Source organism: Talpa occidentalis, unplaced genomic scaffold, assembly GCF_014898055.3.
Source record: "Talpa occidentalis isolate TD23 unplaced genomic scaffold, MPIMG_talOcc4v2.1 talOcc4.6, whole genome shotgun sequence".
NCBI classification, from domain to species: Eukaryota; Metazoa; Chordata; class Mammalia; order Eulipotyphla; family Talpidae; genus Talpa; species Talpa occidentalis.
This window is the reverse complement of record NW_023604972.1, coordinates 135,688,829-135,710,408: the sequence shown is the minus strand read 5'-3', so window position 1 is coordinate 135,710,408 and position 21,580 is coordinate 135,688,829. Positions and strand designations below refer to the sequence as shown.

The following is a 21,580-nucleotide window of genomic DNA, read 5'->3' as shown; positions in this document are numbered from 1 at the left end:
ACACTGGCAACCAACTGAACTTATCATAAAAATAATAATTATTCCTCTTGCTACCTGTGGCTAAATGCATAAGTAAACCAGATAAAATAAGCGACCTTGGAGCTTTCTAGCCAGACTGTGATTATCACTTGTATTACTTTGTGAAGGGGTTTTCTCAAGGTCACTCTAGAATTATTGGCACCAGGGGACCAAGCACTCATCCATTATATGGGTTAAAATGACTAATTGAGGGTCTGAGTTTAATTATACTCATAAGCAAAGGCGCGGCACTGCTCCTTTGACGGGCTTAATAACATTCTGGTGTGTACAAAGATAGATGGAAAAAATTAGGGGTGTATATTATTGTCCTTCAGGACAAGATGCCCAAGAGGGAATTGAATAATAAAAATAAATAAAGGACTTGGTGGCACAGGAAATGAGCTGTGGACGTCAGCAAGACCAGCGTGTGCAGACACTTGGGCAGGAACAAAGTACTGAGCGCCCAGGACTCGGGCCTCGGAGGAGTCTGACTGAGCTGGGCGCTGGATGAAAACGTCAAAGAGGACACCCGGCAGCAGGGTTCCACCTGCAGTTCACCGTGAACTGACGTAATGGCCACGGCAGGGGTCGTTAGGATACTGAGTGCGGTATTTGGAATGGGAAGTACTGTCAGGCCTCATGCCACATCCAGGAAGCATCCATTCTCACGCAGCCGCCGCGGCCAGAGTCCTCAAGTGATCCTGGGTCATGTCACGTGCCCTGCAGGAGCCCCCAGAATGACTCCTGGCTGTCTCCACGCAGCACCCACGCCCGCGCTGGCAGGGCTTCCCAGAATCCCACCACCTCGCCTCCATCATTCTTACCGACTCCCTCCTCAATGAAATTTAAGAGATTTTTTTTTTCATTTCTGTCCTTTCTCAGTGACAGATAGATACTTTAGGAACAAATCTGCTTTTGAAAAATTCCATTTCCTGCCCCAGAATGAAGTTTAAGTGGACGGGACGAAGGGCATTAACTTTTCATTTTGTATTTCATATGTGCTTGAATTTTTGTCATGTCACCATGGAAGGACATTTTCCACGAAGATCTGCCTTGGCTCTGCAGAGAAGGCAAAGCAGGAGCCTCTTCTCGTCAGAATACTGCTCTGTGGATGCCCAGGGCTCGTGCGCGTGTGTGTGCGTGTGATTATTACCACCATAACACTGGCACAGCACCCACTGCCAAAGTGATGGCCAAGCAAATGGACGCAGATATTAAAACTGTACCAAACTGTCTAAAGACTGGAAAGTGCCAGCATTCCAGATTTTAGCTGACGAAGGATCAAGCGACGTGACTGACCTAAACTCCACTCTGATCAGCTCTAGCATGTTGGAGAGCAGGACAATGACTTACTGAATGTGCACTAGTGAACTTATAATTAATACAAGAATGAACAACGTATTTGAAGCAGAAATTTATGGTCCATGGGAGACAGGAATGTCATGAATAAAACTACTCATCCTCATTTTATTTAAAAATCTTATCTATTGACAATGTATAAAATGCTTTAATGAACATTCATTGTGCTGCCAGGTCACAAGTTAGAATGACTAAATGAACACACACACACACACACACACACACACACACAGCTCCATTCCTCAATTTCTTTGTAATTTTGAAGAAAGGAGACTTTCCATCTCCCAAGGACATATACTGAATGCAATTTAAGTGAAATATATTGAATATACATTAAATATATTTAGTGACCTCATGCCACCTTCCCCACTTTCCCCATTATCAGATTCTAAGTATCTGATAATGAATGGTAATAAGACAGATACAATCTCAAAAAACTTTCTAAGATGTCTAATTATGGCAAGGACTGAATCATATTCAAATCCTCATACCTACAGGATGTGGAGAATTTCTAAAAGTTGGAGTAAAGGGAAAGAATTAAAAAGAATTTTAATACCCCAGAATGGTTTTCAACAAGAATGCCTTGCTTTTCAAAATACTTCTCTAATAAAGAATAAATGCTAAAATGAAAAAAGAGGGGAGAGAGGTTCAGTAGAAAGAAAAATTTCAGTTTTTGTAGGAGTCATTCGTTTCTTTGCCTCCACCTAGAGTAACAGCTGCAAATCACCAAACAAATTGTATTAGCTTTGAGTTGTGACACTGACTTGGTTTATACCAAAGTTGTCACAGTGCTCTCCAGAGTGTTCTGTTGAATTCTGTGAACACACACACACACACACACACACACACACACACACATACCCTGTGTATGCAACTTGCTGTACTGTTACCAGCTAAACAAACTCCTGTGCACATGCTTATCTTTAGCCTGATTTCATGACCTAGTTGTAGGAATTAGGAAATAATACTTTGGAAGAAGAATCATAATATGTAAATGTGTATTTTTTCTAAAATTTTGGTAACTTTCAAGATTAAAGCTGTAAATTAACAGACCAGATGAAGGTAAGCAAATATCAAACTCACTAGATCAGCTTGACAAAAAAATTCACTATACAATTTTATATAAGGTGTACATTAAGTACATAAAAAGACCAAAACAATGATTGCTGTGTTTTTTTCTGATTAAGAATCACCACGTTTTTCCTAAATATTTTGATGGAAAAATGTTCCTTGCAAAGGTATAAACCCATATCTGACTGAATTATTGAGATGATCCAGATGTTATTTTACATTTTTTAAGGACTAGATTCAAATAATTGCTGAATTCCAAGAGGACCTGTGCTGAGTCTGTTGCATTACCTGTCAGCTGGGAGAGCTTTAGCGTTTACAATCCCCTCCTGCTTTGGGGTATTTGTTTTCTTGAACCTCAGGTTCAAAATAATAATGATTTGGTGCCAAGAAACTACTCTATACTGAAATTATAATTTTAATAAGAATGATGTCATGAGAAGAAAAAAATTACCAGAGGAAAGCAGAAGGAATTTCTGAGCAGTTATGAATAGTCCACAGTTATGAATCAGTTGAATTTCACCCAGTGGAACAAAATGCCGATATTTACTGTTGTCCAGAGTGGGTCTCTTAGAAACAAAGCCTGCAGGGCCTCTTGCTAGAGTCACAGCTCTGCTCTTATTCTCGCCTCTCCTGCCCCCACCTCCTTTCCTTTCCTGTACAGCTGCCCCTGGTCATAGTTGCCCACGATGTCCTTCTGCACAACGATCACCATAGGTGTCTAATCATTACAGCCTCGAGTCTGTCCTTCTTAGCCGTGCTCTGACGGCCTTTCACCACCTGGCATGCTACAACTATGCACGATGCACTTCCTGGCATTTCTGAGTATCCTGCACCACCTCCCGGTTCTGAATTCTCTCGTGTCCACACCAGAGAGCAGCCTGCCCTCTTTCTGGCCACAAAGCATTCCTACTTCACTGAATGGAGAAGCCCCCAGTCTCACCTGATTCTTAAAACCTTCTGTGACCAAACTGGGTAACTTAGTCCCTTCCCCTCGCCCCCACCTAATCATAGCATTAAAATGCCACTAAGAAAAATTAAACAAATAAAATGCCACAGAGATGTCACAGTAGGACTCATGATATGGGAACCATTTGCCTCCACTGAGTTTCTGAAGCGAGGGCGCCATGTTTACTTCTGCTCCTTGGTCCCTGCCAGGCACACAGCAGGCACATGGATGACACTGCACAAAGGCAGGAGCAGCATCCAAAGTAATTTCTGTAATGAAAAGACCTAGGCATTGTTGGGAAAGATCTGGAATGTATGTAACTTCTTATAGGAGAACTCAGCGAGCTCCCCTGTGACATAAACATCCAGGACTGTTTGGGTGTGTTGCCAACATTGGCTCTAAGTAAATGGTAAATAATAGGAGATGTTTCTTGAACCCTTTCATTATTGAACCGTTACTTGATAAGTCACTTTAGCCCTTTGCCAGGGCTGTTTTCTCCCTCTCCAGTCCAACTTTCTCCTCAGTGTGGTTGATTCACAAACATATTCGGGTAAGAGGAAAAATTATATTTCCTTCTGCAGAACAGCATGAGATAATGAATTACGGGAGGAGTGAAATATTTGCCACATTTTGATGGGTTCTGCTTTGTTACTCGCCCGATAAACTCAGAGATGTGAGAAAACACGAAACCCGGTTGTTTCTTGATCAGATGAACCCGGTTTGTTACATGAATCTCCTTCTACGTTGGGTCCTCTCGGCTCCCTACAACGTGGCTACTCCTGGGCACAAGGGCCATGCTCCTGTGTTTGAGACACACCCACTTGGCTCTGAGTCACATCCCAGACCTGAACTCATCCAGGACACCCACCAAGGGGACTGTGGCCTCACCTCTGCTACCGGATGTTCACGCCTGCTGGAGGTGGCCTGCAGCCTTAGCTCAACCACCATGAGCCACAACAGGCTCCTGATTAGAGAGAACAGGGCTAACAGGTCTCTGTTGACCACACGGATCATTCTGAGGCCCTTCCTTCCACAGGCTTCATTGGCAATGACTCTCTTGACAGTCAAGGGAGCTCAGAAGGGAAACATCACTTGTAATAGTTGTAAATAACTGTGATAGAAAAAGCAGACATAAAGGTTCAGTGTCTACCATTTTGTCTTTGGAAGAACTGCATTTCTTGTGGCAGGGCGTAGACTACAGAAGGAGAAGAGAATTCAGCAGCTTATAAAGTAGAGATCTCAGTGGGGGGCTTTGGAAGCCTGTAAATTTGGCGTATGGTAGAGTCTATGCAGAGAAATCACGCCAAAAGATCTTTATTTCATGACCTTGAGGGAAAGAAACCTCATCAAAGGCTTTCATATTCCTGCCTGCAAATGCGCGTTGATATTTATGGAGGTGAACTCGCTTTATCTCCCTCTATGCACACACAAACATACACACCCCTCTCCAAAGTGGAGCCTGAGAGCATTGTTATAAATATTCATGAGATAATTATTATTAATGTCACCAAGGTGATTCTGTTCCTTCTCAGTGGAGACTGGCTTTTGCAACTAGAAACCGATCAATTGTTGGAGAAATAGCAGCTTTGGGGCAGCCCAGCTGAAGCCACCCTGCACGTTGAACTTCTGAAATATAGATTATTTGAGGAGGAATTTTAAATAACCCTTATGCTCCCATCCCATCAGTAAGTTTAGCCAGAGGAGATTTCCAGCTCTGCCACAAAATGCAACATTCTTGAGATCATACTTTCTAGAGTTTGGAAGAATTGTACATGGGTTGTTACATTCTTTTCTGAGAGCAAAAATGAAACAAAATACAAAGATGACTGTAAAACATCTCAAAGAGCTTTTGGGAGATCATTTTGTCAAAATATATCAGGAGAGAATTATAACACCTTTTCTACTTTCATTATTTTAAAAAATTACACTCAGCAGGCCTTATTGAAGAGTTATTTGTAAGAAGTATAGGTTCTTGAAGTCATACAGAACACTTTTAAAAATAAAAAAGAATAGCTACAGGTGACAACTATAGTCTTATGTATCTATCATACACTCACTCAGCCAACTGACCAGCCTGATTATCCTATAGGTTATTCTATATAACATAATAGGGGAAATTACTATGAACTAATGTTTTCAATAAAAAAGTGAATTATTTTGGATCGGATCGAAACTGACCTAAGAGAATGTGTTACATATGTCAAGCGTTGATGCTCCACTGAGCAGTGGAGGTTCCTATACCTTGTCAGTACCTTACTCATTTGCCATATCAACATATTCGTCTTTCCAGAACACTCCATTTCTTCCTAGATTTGCGATGAGAGCCCCAAAAGAGACAAGAGAGGTGGAGTCAGCCAGAGGGGCAGCGATGCAGGCTCACCTTAGGCATCCGGTGGCATTTCGCAGCACCTGTGAGGAATGCAGCTGTATCTTCCGATCATCCTGAAGAGGTGAGTTTTCCCAGCCTGAGTGTGGGATGATCACGGCGTTAGTCAACACTGCCAGGGTGTCCTGGATGATTGGCATTTTGAGGGCATCGCAAGACGAGAGGTTCCACAGGACCCCTGCAAGAGACACACGACAGGGCTGTTGGGTGGGTGCTGAGAGTCCTTTCCACGTGACTCCCTCATCACGTATGCAGCCTGGGCTGGCAGGGCTAAGCGTGGGGGCTTGTGTCCCAGCCCACGCTGCCAACTTAGGGGCACCTGTGTGTACTATGAAGAGAGCTGTGTAAGTCTGACAACTGGACGGAGGGCTTGCGATGTGATTACCTTGGTGAACTTAGGAGAGTGACCCCGGTCGAAAGAATGATTGACTGGGGGATGCCAACCAGGCTCCTGTTCTCTATTAATACAACGGACGAGTGAACCCAGCTCTAACCCACAGCTGTGAGGCGAAGTGCACTCACTGTACATCTTTGTTCTCCCTGAGAGCTCACTCCACCCAGGTAGCCTCTCTGGCTCACTTAGCTTCCATGTGGAACAAGCCATACCCAGGCTTTACAGGCTTAACACGACACTGAAATTTCCTGTCACTTGCAAATGTTCTGTCAGCTTTTCTCTGAAAGCAAAGGTCATGGAGGACCAACTGATGGTTCTTCCTTAAATAAAGACAAAAGGAGCAGAGAAAAAAGTGGAGGGCATGTCCACAATGGCCAGACCACAACAGCAAGGATCAAGGCTGAGCTAAAGCAAAACTTTTAGGAGAGATGAAATACTCTAGACTTTAAATATTTTTTTTAAAGACTTACAATGAGATTAATTTTAGAAATGATCATAAGTATACAGAATATGTAACACCACATGAAAATGTTTTTAAAATAATCATTCTATCTGTTCAAGACAGCATGCACAGTGGTCAAAGAAACAGAGATTAACTTTCTATTTTCCAATGAAAGGACTGTATTTTCTTTCAAGACTAAATAGACATCATCACTGCAGATTAGAATCAAATGTTATAGTTGTCTTTAGAAACACAGCTTCCAGAGTAATTGGCAAACAAATTTTCAATAAATTCTGAGATGAGATTGTGGTTCATTTACTGTGTTGTGAGTAAAATAAACAGAACACATTATTCCTGAAATTTATTTTATTAGTTTCTTGCATGGTAGATGTCAAACTCTCCAAGGGCATACATCATGCTCATCTGAAAGCTGATGATACTGGATTGTTAATAATTCAAAGTACTAAGTTTTAAACCTGTTGTATTAAAATGTGACAGAGACAAACTTTTCTATTAAAATTACATTTAATGAGAATTTTTTTTTAAAGCAAATGCAAAGGAAACAAATCGTGTTCGTGCCCAGTATGTATAAGTCAATCTTTTGTAAAGCAGGTTGCCTGAAGAGCAAATCCTGCCAGCCTGTTTTTATAAATAAAGTTTTATTGGACCATAACCATCCCTGTTCATGCCTAAACAGCTTACTATGTGTCCCTTTATAGAAATACGCTGCCTACCTTAGTTTTAGCTCATCAACCATTTCTATTTGCTTCTGTGTATGTTTGTATTCCCATTACTATCTTAAGTCAAGTCTATCAAATATGCTCAATGGTACACAGAAGGCAACCAAAAACCTATTTTGATTTGGACTGATTGAATAGTAGTGTTGTACATCCATGCGCCAAGTTTTAAGTAATATACTTTGCTGTTTCTTTATTCATTTCATTAAGAAATATTTTACTAAATTGTGGATAAGCTAAACAATCAAAATGATCATTCACTCATTTGTGGACTGCAAGGCTGTTCTTTTCCCCAGCAAAATAACAAGTCTTTCGTTTTTGAAAGGATATGAAGATGAAATTAATATCGACTCTAGTAGTTGAGGATGAATTTTAAAAGAAGTCACAGAGGGTTTGTGTCAGTTGTTCTCACTATATAAGGCGAATATACAGAAACAAAGTGTGAGATTTTTCATTCCCAAATCCTGATTTGAAAATACCTTGGGTGACACAATTTGCTGTAAAACATATTGCTCTAAAAACTTACTAGTAAGAGAAGAACACAAGGGACTACGGTGATGATTCACGGGTGAACTGGTGGTGGGAATTTTATGGGGAATACACAACGATGCAAAAGATATAAATGAATTATAAAAAAAAAGAAAATGTATTTCAAGATTTAAACTAAAAAAAAACTTACTAGTAAGAGAAACCTACATCTTTACATGAAGCAAAGAATCTAAAGGCATTGTCTTATAATAAAGCAATCTCCAATGTTTTCTAACAAACAGAAAAGAGGTAAGGAACAGAATGGAAAACCTGCTAAATGTGGGTAATTGATTATGTGGCCCTGGGAATTAAAGTCCTTTCCCTTTTCTCCCCTCTTAGCCTCCCTTCTCTCTCCTCCTCCTTCCCTCTGTTCCCCTCTGGGGCTGAGCCTTGTCTCCACTCACTGACCCTTTATATGTGCTAAGTGCAAAGATTCACCTAAGTTACCTCCTCAGGTAACTGCTGTCAGAGCTCTTATTTTAAGTCATCTTGTCACCCATTGACATGCACATTTCCTTGTCATTTGCTCTTGTTTCTTCCCCATGACAAGAGGAGAGTCCTTAGATGGCAACACAGACCCTGCCAGAGCACTCACGGCACACAGAACATGGCAGTGCATCGACAGTGCTCCCCAAATAGGTGCTGAATACATGTGACCCTTCAGCCTGCAGGTGCTCCTGGCGCAGAACACCCCTCACTTACTGTGGTGCTAGACCAGAAGCCTGGTCTGAAACAGCAGACAAAGATACAAAGTTATCATAAATCCAAATGCAAGTACAAAAGAAGTGACCTCAGTGAGGGTACAACAATCGACTCTGAAGAAATTCCATCCTTAGCACGAAAAATTTGAATCATTAAAAAACATGAATCAATTTAGCATTCAAATGTTTATCTCTAGTACTTCACTTCGGTAATTTTCTTGCATTAATTCCCCGATAATCTTAAATTAGCCAAGGTAATACTAAAATTTCAATTCATGGAACACTGTGGAATAAATTGAATTCACAGCAGTATTCAATGTTTATATCAAACTACCCCATTTATTCTTATCTGAAAGCAACATAAAAATGCTTTAGTATTTCAGTTGATGGTCACCAGCAAATTTTAATTTACCTGATGAAAATATGCTAATTTCTCCCAGATTATAATCTGTAATAAAACTGTTTTACAGCATCTTTACATTAATTATATGTATTCAACAGCTTCCCTTTATCAGCATAAAATTATTGCTGTTCCAAATATAATTTTGACAGTAGGTTTAGTAGAGGAGACATTTAAATAACTAATTATGTACACTAAATATATTAAAACATAGTTTATTTTTATTTCAGGCACAGAATAGTTCTTTTCCTTGAGATTATCCATATTCATGAGCAATAACTGGTTTATTAAAATTTCTTTAATAAATTCTTAATTACTTTCATTGGATCCTTACTTCGTTTTAATAGAGGTAATTGTGGGTTTTCTTCCCTAAGAGAGATGAAGAATATCTTGGAAAAAAATCAGATTGACCAAAAAAGGCATTTTAATAACAACAATTATTAAATCACCCAGTGCTGCTGGCTGCACAGGATTTCCCTCTGGCCCCCTCATTTTCTTTAAACCCTTAAACCTCAACCACAATTCCTGAACAGGGGGGAACTTTAAACTAAAGATAAGTGGGCTGATTCATTTTAAACAAATGTTTTAAAGTTTATGTTGAATTGATCAACTAATTAAAATCAGCATAATGAACACATGGAGATTTATTTTAAACATATCTATCATTCATCTTATTCTAAGGGTGAAAATCTGTGCCTCTGTGCAAGGGAAAGAAAAGAATGGAGACAAAAAAAATTATTTATCCAAACAGTTGGGCCTGACTGGGGTGCAGAGCGGAAGAGAGCTTGGGGACTCCCCTCCCTACCTTCTCTAACCCCATCCAGTCACACATTTGTCATGAGTGGAAAAAGACTGATCCAAATCTGGAGGCTCCTGACACCTGGACTGGTGGTGTCCTGTGTGTGTGTTTGTGTGTGTAGTATGTGTGCACTTACCAGTAAGTCTGAGTGTGAGTGGGTGGGTACGCATGGAAGAGCCACACGTGAGTATGTGTATAGATGTGCACATGTCTGCATGTGCACCAATGTCTGCACAGGTCATGTGTGCATGTACATGAGTTTTTGAGTAAACATATAACTTGTCCTGAGAAGTCTTCAAGGTGCCTTTGTGAACTGAGATCGTCTACACAGTCCTTTCAGGTGGTGTGTGTGTGATTTACACACCACCTTCAAGCAGTGCTTCTGAGAACAAACATGTTCATCTTAATGTTAAAGTCGACCAAAATTCTGCAATAATCATGGGTCATTCAAAGCAAAAATCACTCAGTGGGACACACGAAACCAACAAGCTCGGGAACAGAGAAAGCAAAAACAATCCGTGAAATGAAAGGCAACCTACACGGTGGGAGAAAATATTCACAAATCATGTACCTGATAAAGGACTAATGTCCAAAATAGAGAACCCACACAACTCAACGACAAAAGACAAACAAAACAATTATAAAAGGACAGAGCAACTCATTTTCCCAAAAAAGCTACTTTTTTCCAAAGACACTAAAATGACCAGCAGGTCCATGAAAAGATGCTCAACATCATTAATCATGATGGAAATGCGCACCGAGCCACCATGAGCAGTCAACTCACACCTGTTGGAAGGGCTGTCACCAAGGAAACTAGAGGTGAATGTTGGCAGGGCAGGAAGGAAAGGAGCCTCTTGTGCGCGGTTGGAGAGGTTGTAAACTGGGGCAGCCATGATGGAAAACTGGTGGGTTCCCACAGAGTTATAAAAAGGTAGCCCATCTGATGCACCAACTCTACTTCTGGTCTTTATCCAAAGGAAATAAAATCAGGATATTAAGAAGCTACCTGCACTCCCCGGCTCAGTGCTGCATGATTCACAATAGCCAGATGAAGAAACAAGTAAGGTGTCCACCGATGGAGGAACAAGGAAAGCGAACGTGATCTCCACAAGTCACAGCTGGCATTTTGGTCAACGACAGCGAGCATGTGCCATGGTGGAGAGTGGGCTGTGCCCCACAGCCCAGGTGCGCAGTAGGCTAAGCATCCAGATTTGTGCAAATGCAGTTTACGACATTTGCACAAGGACAAAATCACCTAATGGAAACTATCTCAGAAGTATCCCTGGTCAGCAAAGCATGACACATACAGTGGAATATTATTCACTCACGAGAAAGAAGGAAATCATGACATTCACAACAACACAGATGGACCTTGAGGGCAATATACTAAGTGAGATGTCAGACAGAGAGACACGAACATTGTGTAATACCACACCTGGAGTTAAAAAACTCAGGCTTGTATAAGAGGGCTGAATGGTGCTTACGGGGGTAACCTAGGTAGGGGAATTGGGAAAATACTGTTCAAGGTTATAAATGTGTGGCTGGAAGGTGAATACATTTTGAAGATGAGATGCACAACTTTGTGAATATAGTGATACTGTGTGATAACAATAGCCTTTTACATGCTCTAGAGTCACTAAGCAACTAGATCTCCATTGTTCCCACCTCCAAAAAAGAAATAACTAGGAAGTATTAGAGGCTTAGAGGCATTAGCTTACACTATGGTGTAATATTGTAACATGAAATGCATTAAAATCAACACATGGACACCTTCAACTTACACAACTTACACCTTCCATTGACACAATGTGGTCAGTTGTATCTCAGTAAAAACAGATAATTTTCAGGAGTCCTAGCTGCTGCTACTTTGAGAAGAGTTATTACAGGGAATGGATGTGCTAGTCATTCTTTTCTGCGTGCAGAGAACTGTTTAAAACACACATAATAAAGAGAGTTAGGAGAGTGCTAAAAAAAGAATTTCATTTAATACTTTTAAATAATACATTTTAAATAATAATTGTATCTCCCCTAGTTTTACAAAATGGATATTACGGGAGAGCCTCAGCGGACATGACCAACAGAATATCAGTATTCCCCATACATCTGTGGGGAAAATTCTCTTAAGAGCTGAAAGCTTCATCTTACTTTTGTGACTTTTCCTCTACTAGTCAAACATTGTCAACCTTTCACAATAAGTGATCATACTTCCCAATTTAAGATAAATCTAAAGTGAGAATATTAAAAGAACAGGTAAGTTAAAAACAGGTAAGTTCCTTCTACCAAAACTCCTTCTGTTTTCCTGGAGGAAGTCCAGGGATTGGCTGACCGGATCAAATGACCTCTAAGTTCTCCTTAGATGTCACAAGAGGAAGCTGCAGGGACCATGGGGCTTGGGTGAAGCTTAATCCTTCAGAAGTTGACTCCTGGAATAACTGAGTGGAGTCTCCCAGAGCTAGAGACGCCACGGAAGGTCTGCAGGGGGCGCTAGTGTATGGTCAGCAGGGAGAGGCGCTGCACTGTCTCCCCATTATTGTCACTTAGGGCTTCTGGTTTGAATATTGAATTCATTTAAAAACCATTACATGCACATTAATGCTGAGAAGTAAGTAGAATTATTCTTGGCACATTTTCAAGATAAGCACAGAGTTTGGTTAACTCCAGAAAGGATGAAGAGTTAAGTTGTTCTTGATATTAGGAAGTGTTAGAAAGAAGCAATCCCAAATGGAGCCAGAGAAAACTTGATGCCAAGATCCACCAAGCCTTAATCTCGAACTCACTGCAGCTTCAGCTTCTCCTCAAAGTGTAATTTTAAACCCATCAATCTGACCCTGGTGAGGCCATCTCCATGATAATACTCCTCCTGCCTCTGCCTGGTCCTCAGGCACCCTTTCCTGAAACCTTCCCCTTTTTTGTCCTACCCTGTTTCTGACTATAAGAAATGTTCCATTTCATACCATTTTCTTGCAACACCTTCCTGTTTGCTAGATGGGAAGCTGCCTGATTCACAAATCATTTAATAATGCCAATTACATCCCCAAATCTACTTGGATTAATTTTGCTTTTGAACAAAAGTAAATCAGACCTTTGCTATAAGACATCAGACAAGTTCTGGTTTAAGCGGATGCAGTCTTCCTGGGATCAGGACAAGTCTTACATCCTGAGTTTCTCTAACAACTTTGTTACCCGTTACGGCCATCGGCCAGCGATCTTGTCTTATGGCAAAGCTGAGGATGTACCAGCAGCATCCATTAACAGTGCGACCACGCTGCCGTGGATCAGTGAAAGCAAGACACCCATATTCACATAAATGTTGGGCTAATAGTTTAAAAAACAATCTTCATGCTTTTTTCAGAGCCTGAATAAATTTAAAAGTAAGTAATTTTATAAACAAAAGATGATTTTTTTGGAACAAAGAATAAAACCTCAGGCATGTCTATGATCTGCCTTTCCATGGTAAGTCAGTCTGCAGATTACAGTTTCTTTAGAATGTTCTATGAAATGTTTATAATAAAGGAATAATGAGCCAGACTCCAGTCATGGGAAATGAGGTTTGTCTCCAAGTGGGAGAAGGCAATGCAGCTGCTTCTAGGAATGTCGGAGAGGCTGGCCAAGTCCGGCACCACTGGGCTCTCTGTGGGTGGAGAGTCACCCGCCAGGATGAGGGGTTGACTTGCAGCCCCAACACTGAGAAGATCCAGCTGATTGCCATGGTCTGAAGTTTGCCCTGGTGACCTGGGCAAGGAACATCTGGGAAGGGGGTAGAATGGAGTGGCCATGTTGGGAGCCTTGAAAAGGGATCGAGGCACATGGGCTGACCCTCCTGGATTGGAGGGTGGCTTCTGCTGCAGGGAACTCTGCCAGGTTGGGAAGGGGGTGACCGTGGCACTGGTGTACCTCTGCCTGGTCCTGCCTGCTCCCCTAGCTGCAGCCCCACCTCACACCCCTTGCCGGTAGCTGGACCCTCTGCCTCTATCCTACTGCTCTTTCCTTTCCCTCTACTCTACCCTGTTGGCTGAAATAAGTTATTGTTTTTTTGCTGCACCAAAGGCCCTTTTATTTGCATTTGTGACAATGGGTGGCAGACTAGAACTGATGAGCGAGGTTCTGACCCAGTGACAGTTTTTAGACCCTCTGCCCAGTAAGGAGGAGGAAGCTGTTGTCATGGTAATTTTTGAAGGTATTTGTTCTTGAAAACAATTAGGATGTGTGAGGTAGCAGAACACGCCTCCCCCAGCAGGGGTCTCTGGCACATGGTACCTGTGCGCTGAAGGCCACTGACACCAACGGAGACAGGAAAAGCATTAGAACAGCGCACAGTGTGTGCTTTGGTAAAGGAAACTCACATTTTAAAAAAAATTTATTTATGCACACAAGAGCTGGGGTACAGGCCAGAGATGTGGGGGGTGAGAGGACTCACCAGAGACAGAGTGGGGAGCAGAACAGGCAGATCTACTGAAACACACTGCTGAGGGGAGCAGCGGGCAAGACAGGAGAGGTCTGCTGCGCCCTGTGGGTTGCTCCCTGGCTGGTCGGGGATGGAACTCGTGCTGCAGAGGCTGTGGATTGCTTCACAGTACAGTGCTTAATCCCTTGCGCCACCAGGGAGGCCCTGAAACTCACATTTTTAAAGGAAATTTCCATTTGTCAAGATGTCTTGTTCTCCTGAGTTCCAGAGAGAGGAGGGCCCTCACCAGCTCATTGATGGAGAAGACTCCCACTCAAATTTTGCTCGTGGTACTCATCCTGGCCAGCTTGACATAACTTGTATCCCCCGCCCAGGAGCCCCAACAACCCCATCATTTTTTTTGTTTGGTTAAGCCTTGGATTATATATAAATCCTAATTCTAACCACCTCTTGGGGTTCCTCATTATGGGAGCTCCGTGTGTGTGTGTGTGTGTGTGTGTGTGATACTCATGTGAATAGGCTTCTGTTTTTCTCATGTTAATCTGCCTTTTGCTGATCTCAGTCACAGGGCCCTCCCGGGAGCACCTAAGAAGGGGACTCCAGGGCATCCAGAAGCCGTACAGTCATGACTTTATCTATGTGGATGACAATGTGTGTTTGCAGCTCTAGGAAGCATCAAAAAGAAGGCACAATGGGCCTCCCTGGTGGTGCAGAGGGTTGAGCGCAGCACTGTGAAGCTGTCCGCAGCCTCTGCAGCATGGGTTCAATCCCGGCCAGCCAGCGAGAATCCCACAGGGCGCAGCAGACCTCTCCTGTCGTGCCCGCTGCTCCCCTCAGCAGTGCATTTCCGTTGTCTGCCTGTTCTGCTCCCTGCTCTGTCTCTGGTGAATCCTCTCACCCTCCCGCACCTCTGGCCTATACCCCAGCTCTTGTATAAAAATAAATAAATCTTAAAAAAAAAAAAACTTGCAGAGGAGAGAATTTTTTTTTAAAAAGCAAAAAACCGAAGGGACACAAACACACACTTCTCGGTAGGATCCCAGGGGGCCACGGCAGACTCTCTGGGCCTGGAGCGAGGAGGAAGTTGGGAAATCCACAACCCGCACAAACATAAGGTTGGCAATTGCCTTGGAGACTTCTCTTTTATACTACAGGTGGCACATTCCCCTCATTCCACCATGAACTCGAACTGAGTTCATCGGAGCAACCTTAGCTAAGAATCCTTGATCGAGGACAGCTGGGGACAGTCTTCTACACTAGGGTCACTTTAATGAGTGTCCTTGTTCCAGGTTCTCGAGGAAAGAAGACTTGATGAAGACACGCCACAGAGAGAAAAGAGTGGTAGCTGAGAATCAGAGACTCAAGGTTTAGCTCAGCTTTCACGTGATCAGGATTAAAGAGTTCAGCTTTGAGCAGGCCCTCATCGGGCACTTACTGAATGACTGAATAGTTAAAGGAATGAAGGAGAGAAGAAAGGAAGGAAGTTGTTGGGTCACGATGATGCTAAAAGACAAGCACTCAGAATTTCAGAATGTGGCTGAGCTGGTGTAGGTAAGGAAAAAGCATCAGGTTTTTCTGCACTCCCGCCATTAGGATAGAGGGAACCCTGGGGTCCTGAGTGCATGCCTGACGGCGGGCACCTGGAGTGGTACACCTGGCCTGAGAGACTGAGCTTAGAAGGGCGGCGTCATGGGCACGCCAGCAGAAGCCAAGAATGAACAGAAGCCGAAAGGAGAAGAAGAAGAGAAGCAGAGAGAAGGCCAGAGAGCCCAGAGAGAGTGAGGCTTTGCTGGGGGCTGGGAGCCTGCCAGCCTGCCAGCCTGCCAGCCCCCCAACAGCCCTGCCTGCCATGTGCCTGGTAAATCTAAATAAAAAACCTGCAAGAGCCACTGAGGGCTCTGACTCCTCCTTTACCCCGGTGTGCATGGGACCATAGAAAACCTGCTCAGTGCCCTGTCCTGCCCTACAGCTGGGCACCCCAAATTAGTTCACACAGAAAAAAAGAGAGTAAGAGCTACAAATACTTAACATTTTCCAGTTCTTGTTATAGACCAGGGTCTTTGTTTATCACCATGCATGCATTAACTCCTGTAAACCTTGAGCCAATTCCATTCTACAGATAAGGAAACTGAGTCACGGAGAGGTTGCGTCACTTATCCACTGGCAATGAACTTGGAGGTGAAAATGAAGGTCAGACGAGACTGGCTATGGGCTGTGAGGCAGATGAGCAACCAGACAATGGCAGGCACATCCATCTGCTACTTGAAATTGAAGAGAGGTGATGTGGTGTGCAGTCCTTTGAAGCAGAATACATGGACACAAGAGGAAGTTTCGCTTTTCATCTTTTGTCAGTTTCTTTTTAGCCTCAGGTCATGCAGCTTGAGAAATTTTAAGAAGGTGTTTCAGTTCAGAAAATGAAGAACATTCAGTTTTGACAAAACTTTCACAAATAATCTTTCTTGCAAGTAGTTAATTCTGCTGACCTCTACTAAAAATACACACAGTGACAATCTTCCATGAAACATACTGAACAAAAACCAGATTGAGATGAAGTGTGATTTTAAAACGAAATCCTTCCACTATGGACCACATTCATTTTAAAATTAGGTCTTATTTGCAGTTAAGTCAAAACTGTCTGGTGCTGTCACTCCAACATAATAGCATGAATGGCAATGACGACCCTCATTGACGGAGGTATTTCCATGTCACACGCGCTGCTTTATGCAGTCCTTAGCCCCACCCTGGGAGGGAGGTTGCACCTGATTTCACATTACAGATTCATAACTAAAGATTTAAGGGTTTACAACAATCCCCCAAGGACAGGGAGCAGCCGAGAGTTAGACTTGGATATAAATACATGTTCTCATGCTCCAAATTACCTTGCCTCTTAGAGACACTCTATTCAGAGGTTAGTTTTCACGGAAAATACGCTGACAGTGGATAAGAACATCAAACCTCAACGGCAGTCTCTGCTGATCATGCTCCAGCTCATCCTTCTGAATTCTATTTCTGTATCTCCAAGACTGAACATTCATTACTGTGTATTTTCTTCTGGATGTACTTTCTTCTCCCTTACGTTCCCCAAGTTAATCCAGTGCCCAAATCAGACATCTGGAGAAACTTCCATTTCCTTGTGCCATTTCCACAGTTTTCACTTTTTTGGCAGCTATCCTGTGGAATCAGGGTGTCACTTGGCACTCTGGGTAACACACAGCAAATTAAGGTGAGTCTGCCAGGGGAGAGGAAATGCACACTTGTCCAACGAGAAATGAAATCACACTATAGGGTTGTGTGACACGACCCACTAACTGTCTCGAGATGAGGTGCCGAAAGAATTCCCGTGACAGAAGATCACCCAGGGAAGGAATCCCAGAAGGCTTTAGAGAAGGAGAAGTGGGGGCTTTTGGGCCCTCGAGGAATCAGAAGAAAAAGGCATGGAATGGGAGCAGGCACCCACGTGTCGAGAAAGAGAGCAGAGACCCGCAGGCATGACCGAGGAGTGGATGATGCTCTTAGTGGCCAAGGGCCTCACCGTCCAACAGACACCCGCTAAAATGTTAACTGAGGAAGAAAAAGCCTATCATGTGGACATCCACAGTCTTTCGGGCCTGATCTCACTGTGCCAGACTGGGCTGTGCACCCCAAGGGCTCTCCTGTGCCCACTGCAGCGCTGTGGACAGCAGCCACGTTACGGGAATAAACCAAATGCCCAACGGCACATGAAGAGGCGCAGAAGATGCCGTCTCCGCGCGCCGGAGTACCGCTCCGCCAGAAAAGGCAACAGAATCTTGACATTTGCAACCAAATGGACGGCGGCGCCGAGAGCAGGGGTAGCAGGCCTGCAGGACACGGGCTGGGGCTCTGAGCCGGGCAGTCCCTGCAGACAGCGGCGGGCAGCTGAGTCGAGCACCGTGCAGGACACGACGTGCGAGTCCTGTGCGTTTAGGTGTTGAGGCTGCAGGACAGGGCCTGGGCGAAGCTGGACGCTGTTCGGCTGAGGAGCTGAGAGCACCAGGCCGGCCGAGCAACCAGCGTCTGGGGCTGGGGGAGGGCGTTTGGCGGGGGGAGGGGGAGCAGCAGGAACAACTTACAGCACAAACCCGTTAACTTGGGCTACTGCCCCCCTCTCCCCCCGACCCCGTGTCTCAGCTGCTTGTGCCCCTGTTAGCTGCTGAGGGTTTCTGTACCTGTCCATAGCTCACAGGTAATTGGAGAGTTCAAGTCCGCCTTTTATTCTGTGCATTCATGACCCCCCGAGCCACAGTCCTCATTTGGAACCATCTGTTTTGGAGTCCTCGGCGGGCAGATTGCAGACGAAGGCCGCCCCGTTACCAAGTGACCATCACGGCTTGTATGCAGCGGCCACGAGCAGAACAAATGGCGTGAGGGGATAAGGCCACTTATCTCAGCTTATTTCCCAGGTCAAAGCAGCAGCCACATAGCCAGACCCGGGCCAAGCAGGCGCAGTGGCAGAGCCTGGCTGTGACTGGGATGCAAAGAGCATTAGGATTTTCAGAAAACAGTTTAGAAAAAGTAACAATCCCGCTTATTTAAATGCGGGGGGGGGGGATCAGCAGGCCTCCTTCAGGTAAACTGATCACAAAATTGATCAAACGACTTTACAAGCAGCGCTGAACACGCTGCGCACGCATCAGCCTGCCTCGCCGACCGGCCCGCAGGTTCACATACAAATACGGCGTTTCCTGAAACCGGCGGTGGCGTTTATGGGTCATGAGGCCATGACTTTGGCATTTCTAGGTTTTCTCTAATTCAAGCCAAATTTGAGAATGTGTCTGATTAGTTGAGGCTACCAGGGTGCGGGGGGGGGGGGTGGTGCCATGGGGAGCACAAGGCAGAGGGGCTGGCAGATGCGGTGGGGTTATGGGAGCGTGGCCTGTGGGATCGCCCCCAGAGCAGACGGCACCCTGGATTTCTGAATCACACATAAAGTTACACATCGATGTCTCCATAATAAAAAAAGTGAGTAAGAAAGAGGAGGTGTCTTTTCCGAACTTAGCCGTTTGTCTGGATATACAGAACTATAAATTCCCTTGTAGATTACATTTAAGTTTTAGCGAGTTTTAAGGTCCCCCCAACTGCATGTCTTTGGCAGGTTGAGAGTTTTCTAGGACAGCGAGCGTGCTGATTTTCATGACGATAAAACTCACACAGGCTCATCTGAAAATCTTCTATCTTTTAAAAAGGGACAAAGTGAAAAAACAAAAGCTACCCAGGAATGGTCAGATTGGGGGTGCCCTTTGAATTCACTGTGTCACCGGTGCATTCCGATTCCCACAGGCACCCAGCCGCGCCTCAGTTTATGACACAGGGCAGGGAGCCCGGGTGGCTGCCCTCCTCCAGGGGGGTATTCACCTGCCCATTGGGCTGTTTCTGAGATTCGGGCTGACCCTGGCTTACTGTGCCCCAGAGTGAGCTTCCCATGCGTCCACTGATGAACTCACGTGCCCTGAGAAGTTTTCTTTTACTTTTTTTTTTAATTTTTTTTTTAAGATTTATTTATTTACTTATACAAGCACTGGGTACAGTCAGAAGCGCGGGAGGGTGAGAGAATTCACCAGAGCCAGAGCGGGGAGCAGAGCAGGCAGAAGGACCGAAGCACACTGCTGAGGGGAGCAGCGGGCGGCAGGAGAGGTCTGCGCGCCATGTGGGACCCTCCTCCGGTGGCCGGGGAGCAGCCGGGGATCGAACCGGTGCTGCAGAGGCTGCGGGCAGCTTCGCAACCCAGAGCTCAACCGCTGCACCACCGGGGAGGCCCGAGAAGTTTTCTTAATAGCTCCCTAAACCCTGAACTACTGAGTAAAATGTCTGTGCATTTTAAATATTGAGGCATGCCGTCAGGTGCTTTCCAGAAGGCGTTTACTCAGGACGCTGCCCTAGCAGTGCTGGTTTTGCGCCCCTCGCCAGTGCGGGCTGCCATCCATCATCCTCTTTGTCTCTTTCAAGGTCTGTAGCAAACCCGGTGCCTCCTGCCCATGGCAGTTCTTTTAATTAACTTCTTCTATGGGCAAATTAGCTGCCTGCATGCTGCTTTCTGAAATGCCAGTTCATACTTTTTGTTATTTTATTTCCCAATTGGGCGATGCTTGGGAATAAACATAAATAAGCTAATAGAAGTTGCACAGTGGTGGAGACCCTGAGGAATTCAGAGGGGAGCAGACTAGGATGGATGCCCATAATCATTATTTTCCCTTTTTCTAAACCTCAGTTTTGTGACCCTCGTCTGACACCCATATTTCACTTTTCAAATGGTGTCTTTTAATTCATTTGTTTTCTATGATTAATCTTTTAAACTCCAGGTGATCTCTGTCTTTGTCTTTTCCCACTGACCTGATTCTTCTACCTCGTGTCCTGGGAGGAGGGGGGTTAAACAATGATAAACAGGATGTATAAATTCCCTTGGGAAGCTGCAGCCACCAGATGTACACATTGTCGACCACAGATAACAACACCTTCATGTGTCCAAGGCAAGCTCTTTTCTTGGCTATAAGTTTTATGAAGTACATCCTCTGAGCTGTGTGTGGAGGTGGGGGTGACAGCAGTGATGGGGCTGAAACACAGGAGGCAAATCATTCATGGGACGAGGTCCTATTTATCTAGCAATTTCCTGCCCTCCCTCCACATCACGCTCCTCTGTGAAGCCCAGCTTTCTTTCCTCATCTTGCAATAATGGGAACTCAGGGTCCAGCATTATCTTAACTGGACCCTATGTCATAATCCTCATTCATTATTTCCATCTTAAATAAACCATATCCTTTCTCCCCACCTCTGTTCATCACACACCAGGCCATTCTGACCCATCGTGTCATTGTGCCCAGATTAATGTTTCTCCCTGCAGAAGGGACGCGTGTCACTGCCCCACTCAACAATCATGTTTGTCCCTGTAACCCATAGAGTAATGAACAGGTGACATAATGGAGAACATCTAAAAATACAAGGTTGTTGGTTATGCTGATGTGTTTTTCATAAGTTTCTTACATAAACCCTTGCTAAGAATATGAGTAATAATGTTTAAAAAAAAAAACCCTCCCTTCTTGGGGTCTGAGCTAGTGAGGTCCAGGCATACAATGCTGAGATTGAGTGTTATAAACTGCAAAGATGGATGAATATCATGTCCTTCGGCTCACCTTACTTAATCCCAAAGCACTTGGTTGTTCAGTGACGGTCCTGTAAGTCAAAGTTAAGGTTTTAGTAAGAGAGTGGGCTGGAGATGGTCTGTGCTTTAGATTCAAGGTTAATCCTTGTGCTTATGTTTCTAGGTGTCTAGAAACCTGATGTTCAATTGTCAGCTTCAAGACATCTGATTTTCCTGCCAACTCGTATCTACAATATGGTGATAGCCAGGAAATGATTACAGTCAGGTTCATGTTGTTCTT

General features: G+C 44.1%; 1 protein-coding gene across 1 annotated transcript in view; it reads right to left on the bottom strand.

Moving 5' to 3' along the window:
* CTNND2 (catenin delta 2) overlaps window positions 1–21,580 on the bottom strand; it is a 697,357-nt gene that overhangs the window by 122,653 nt on the left and 553,124 nt on the right. Inside the window, exon 12 of the mRNA XM_037529421.2 lies at window positions 5,775–5,958. Within this exon, the coding sequence (XP_037385318.2) occupies window positions 5,775–5,958 (184 nt within the window). The remainder of the gene's footprint in view (window positions 1–5,774; window positions 5,959–21,580) is intronic.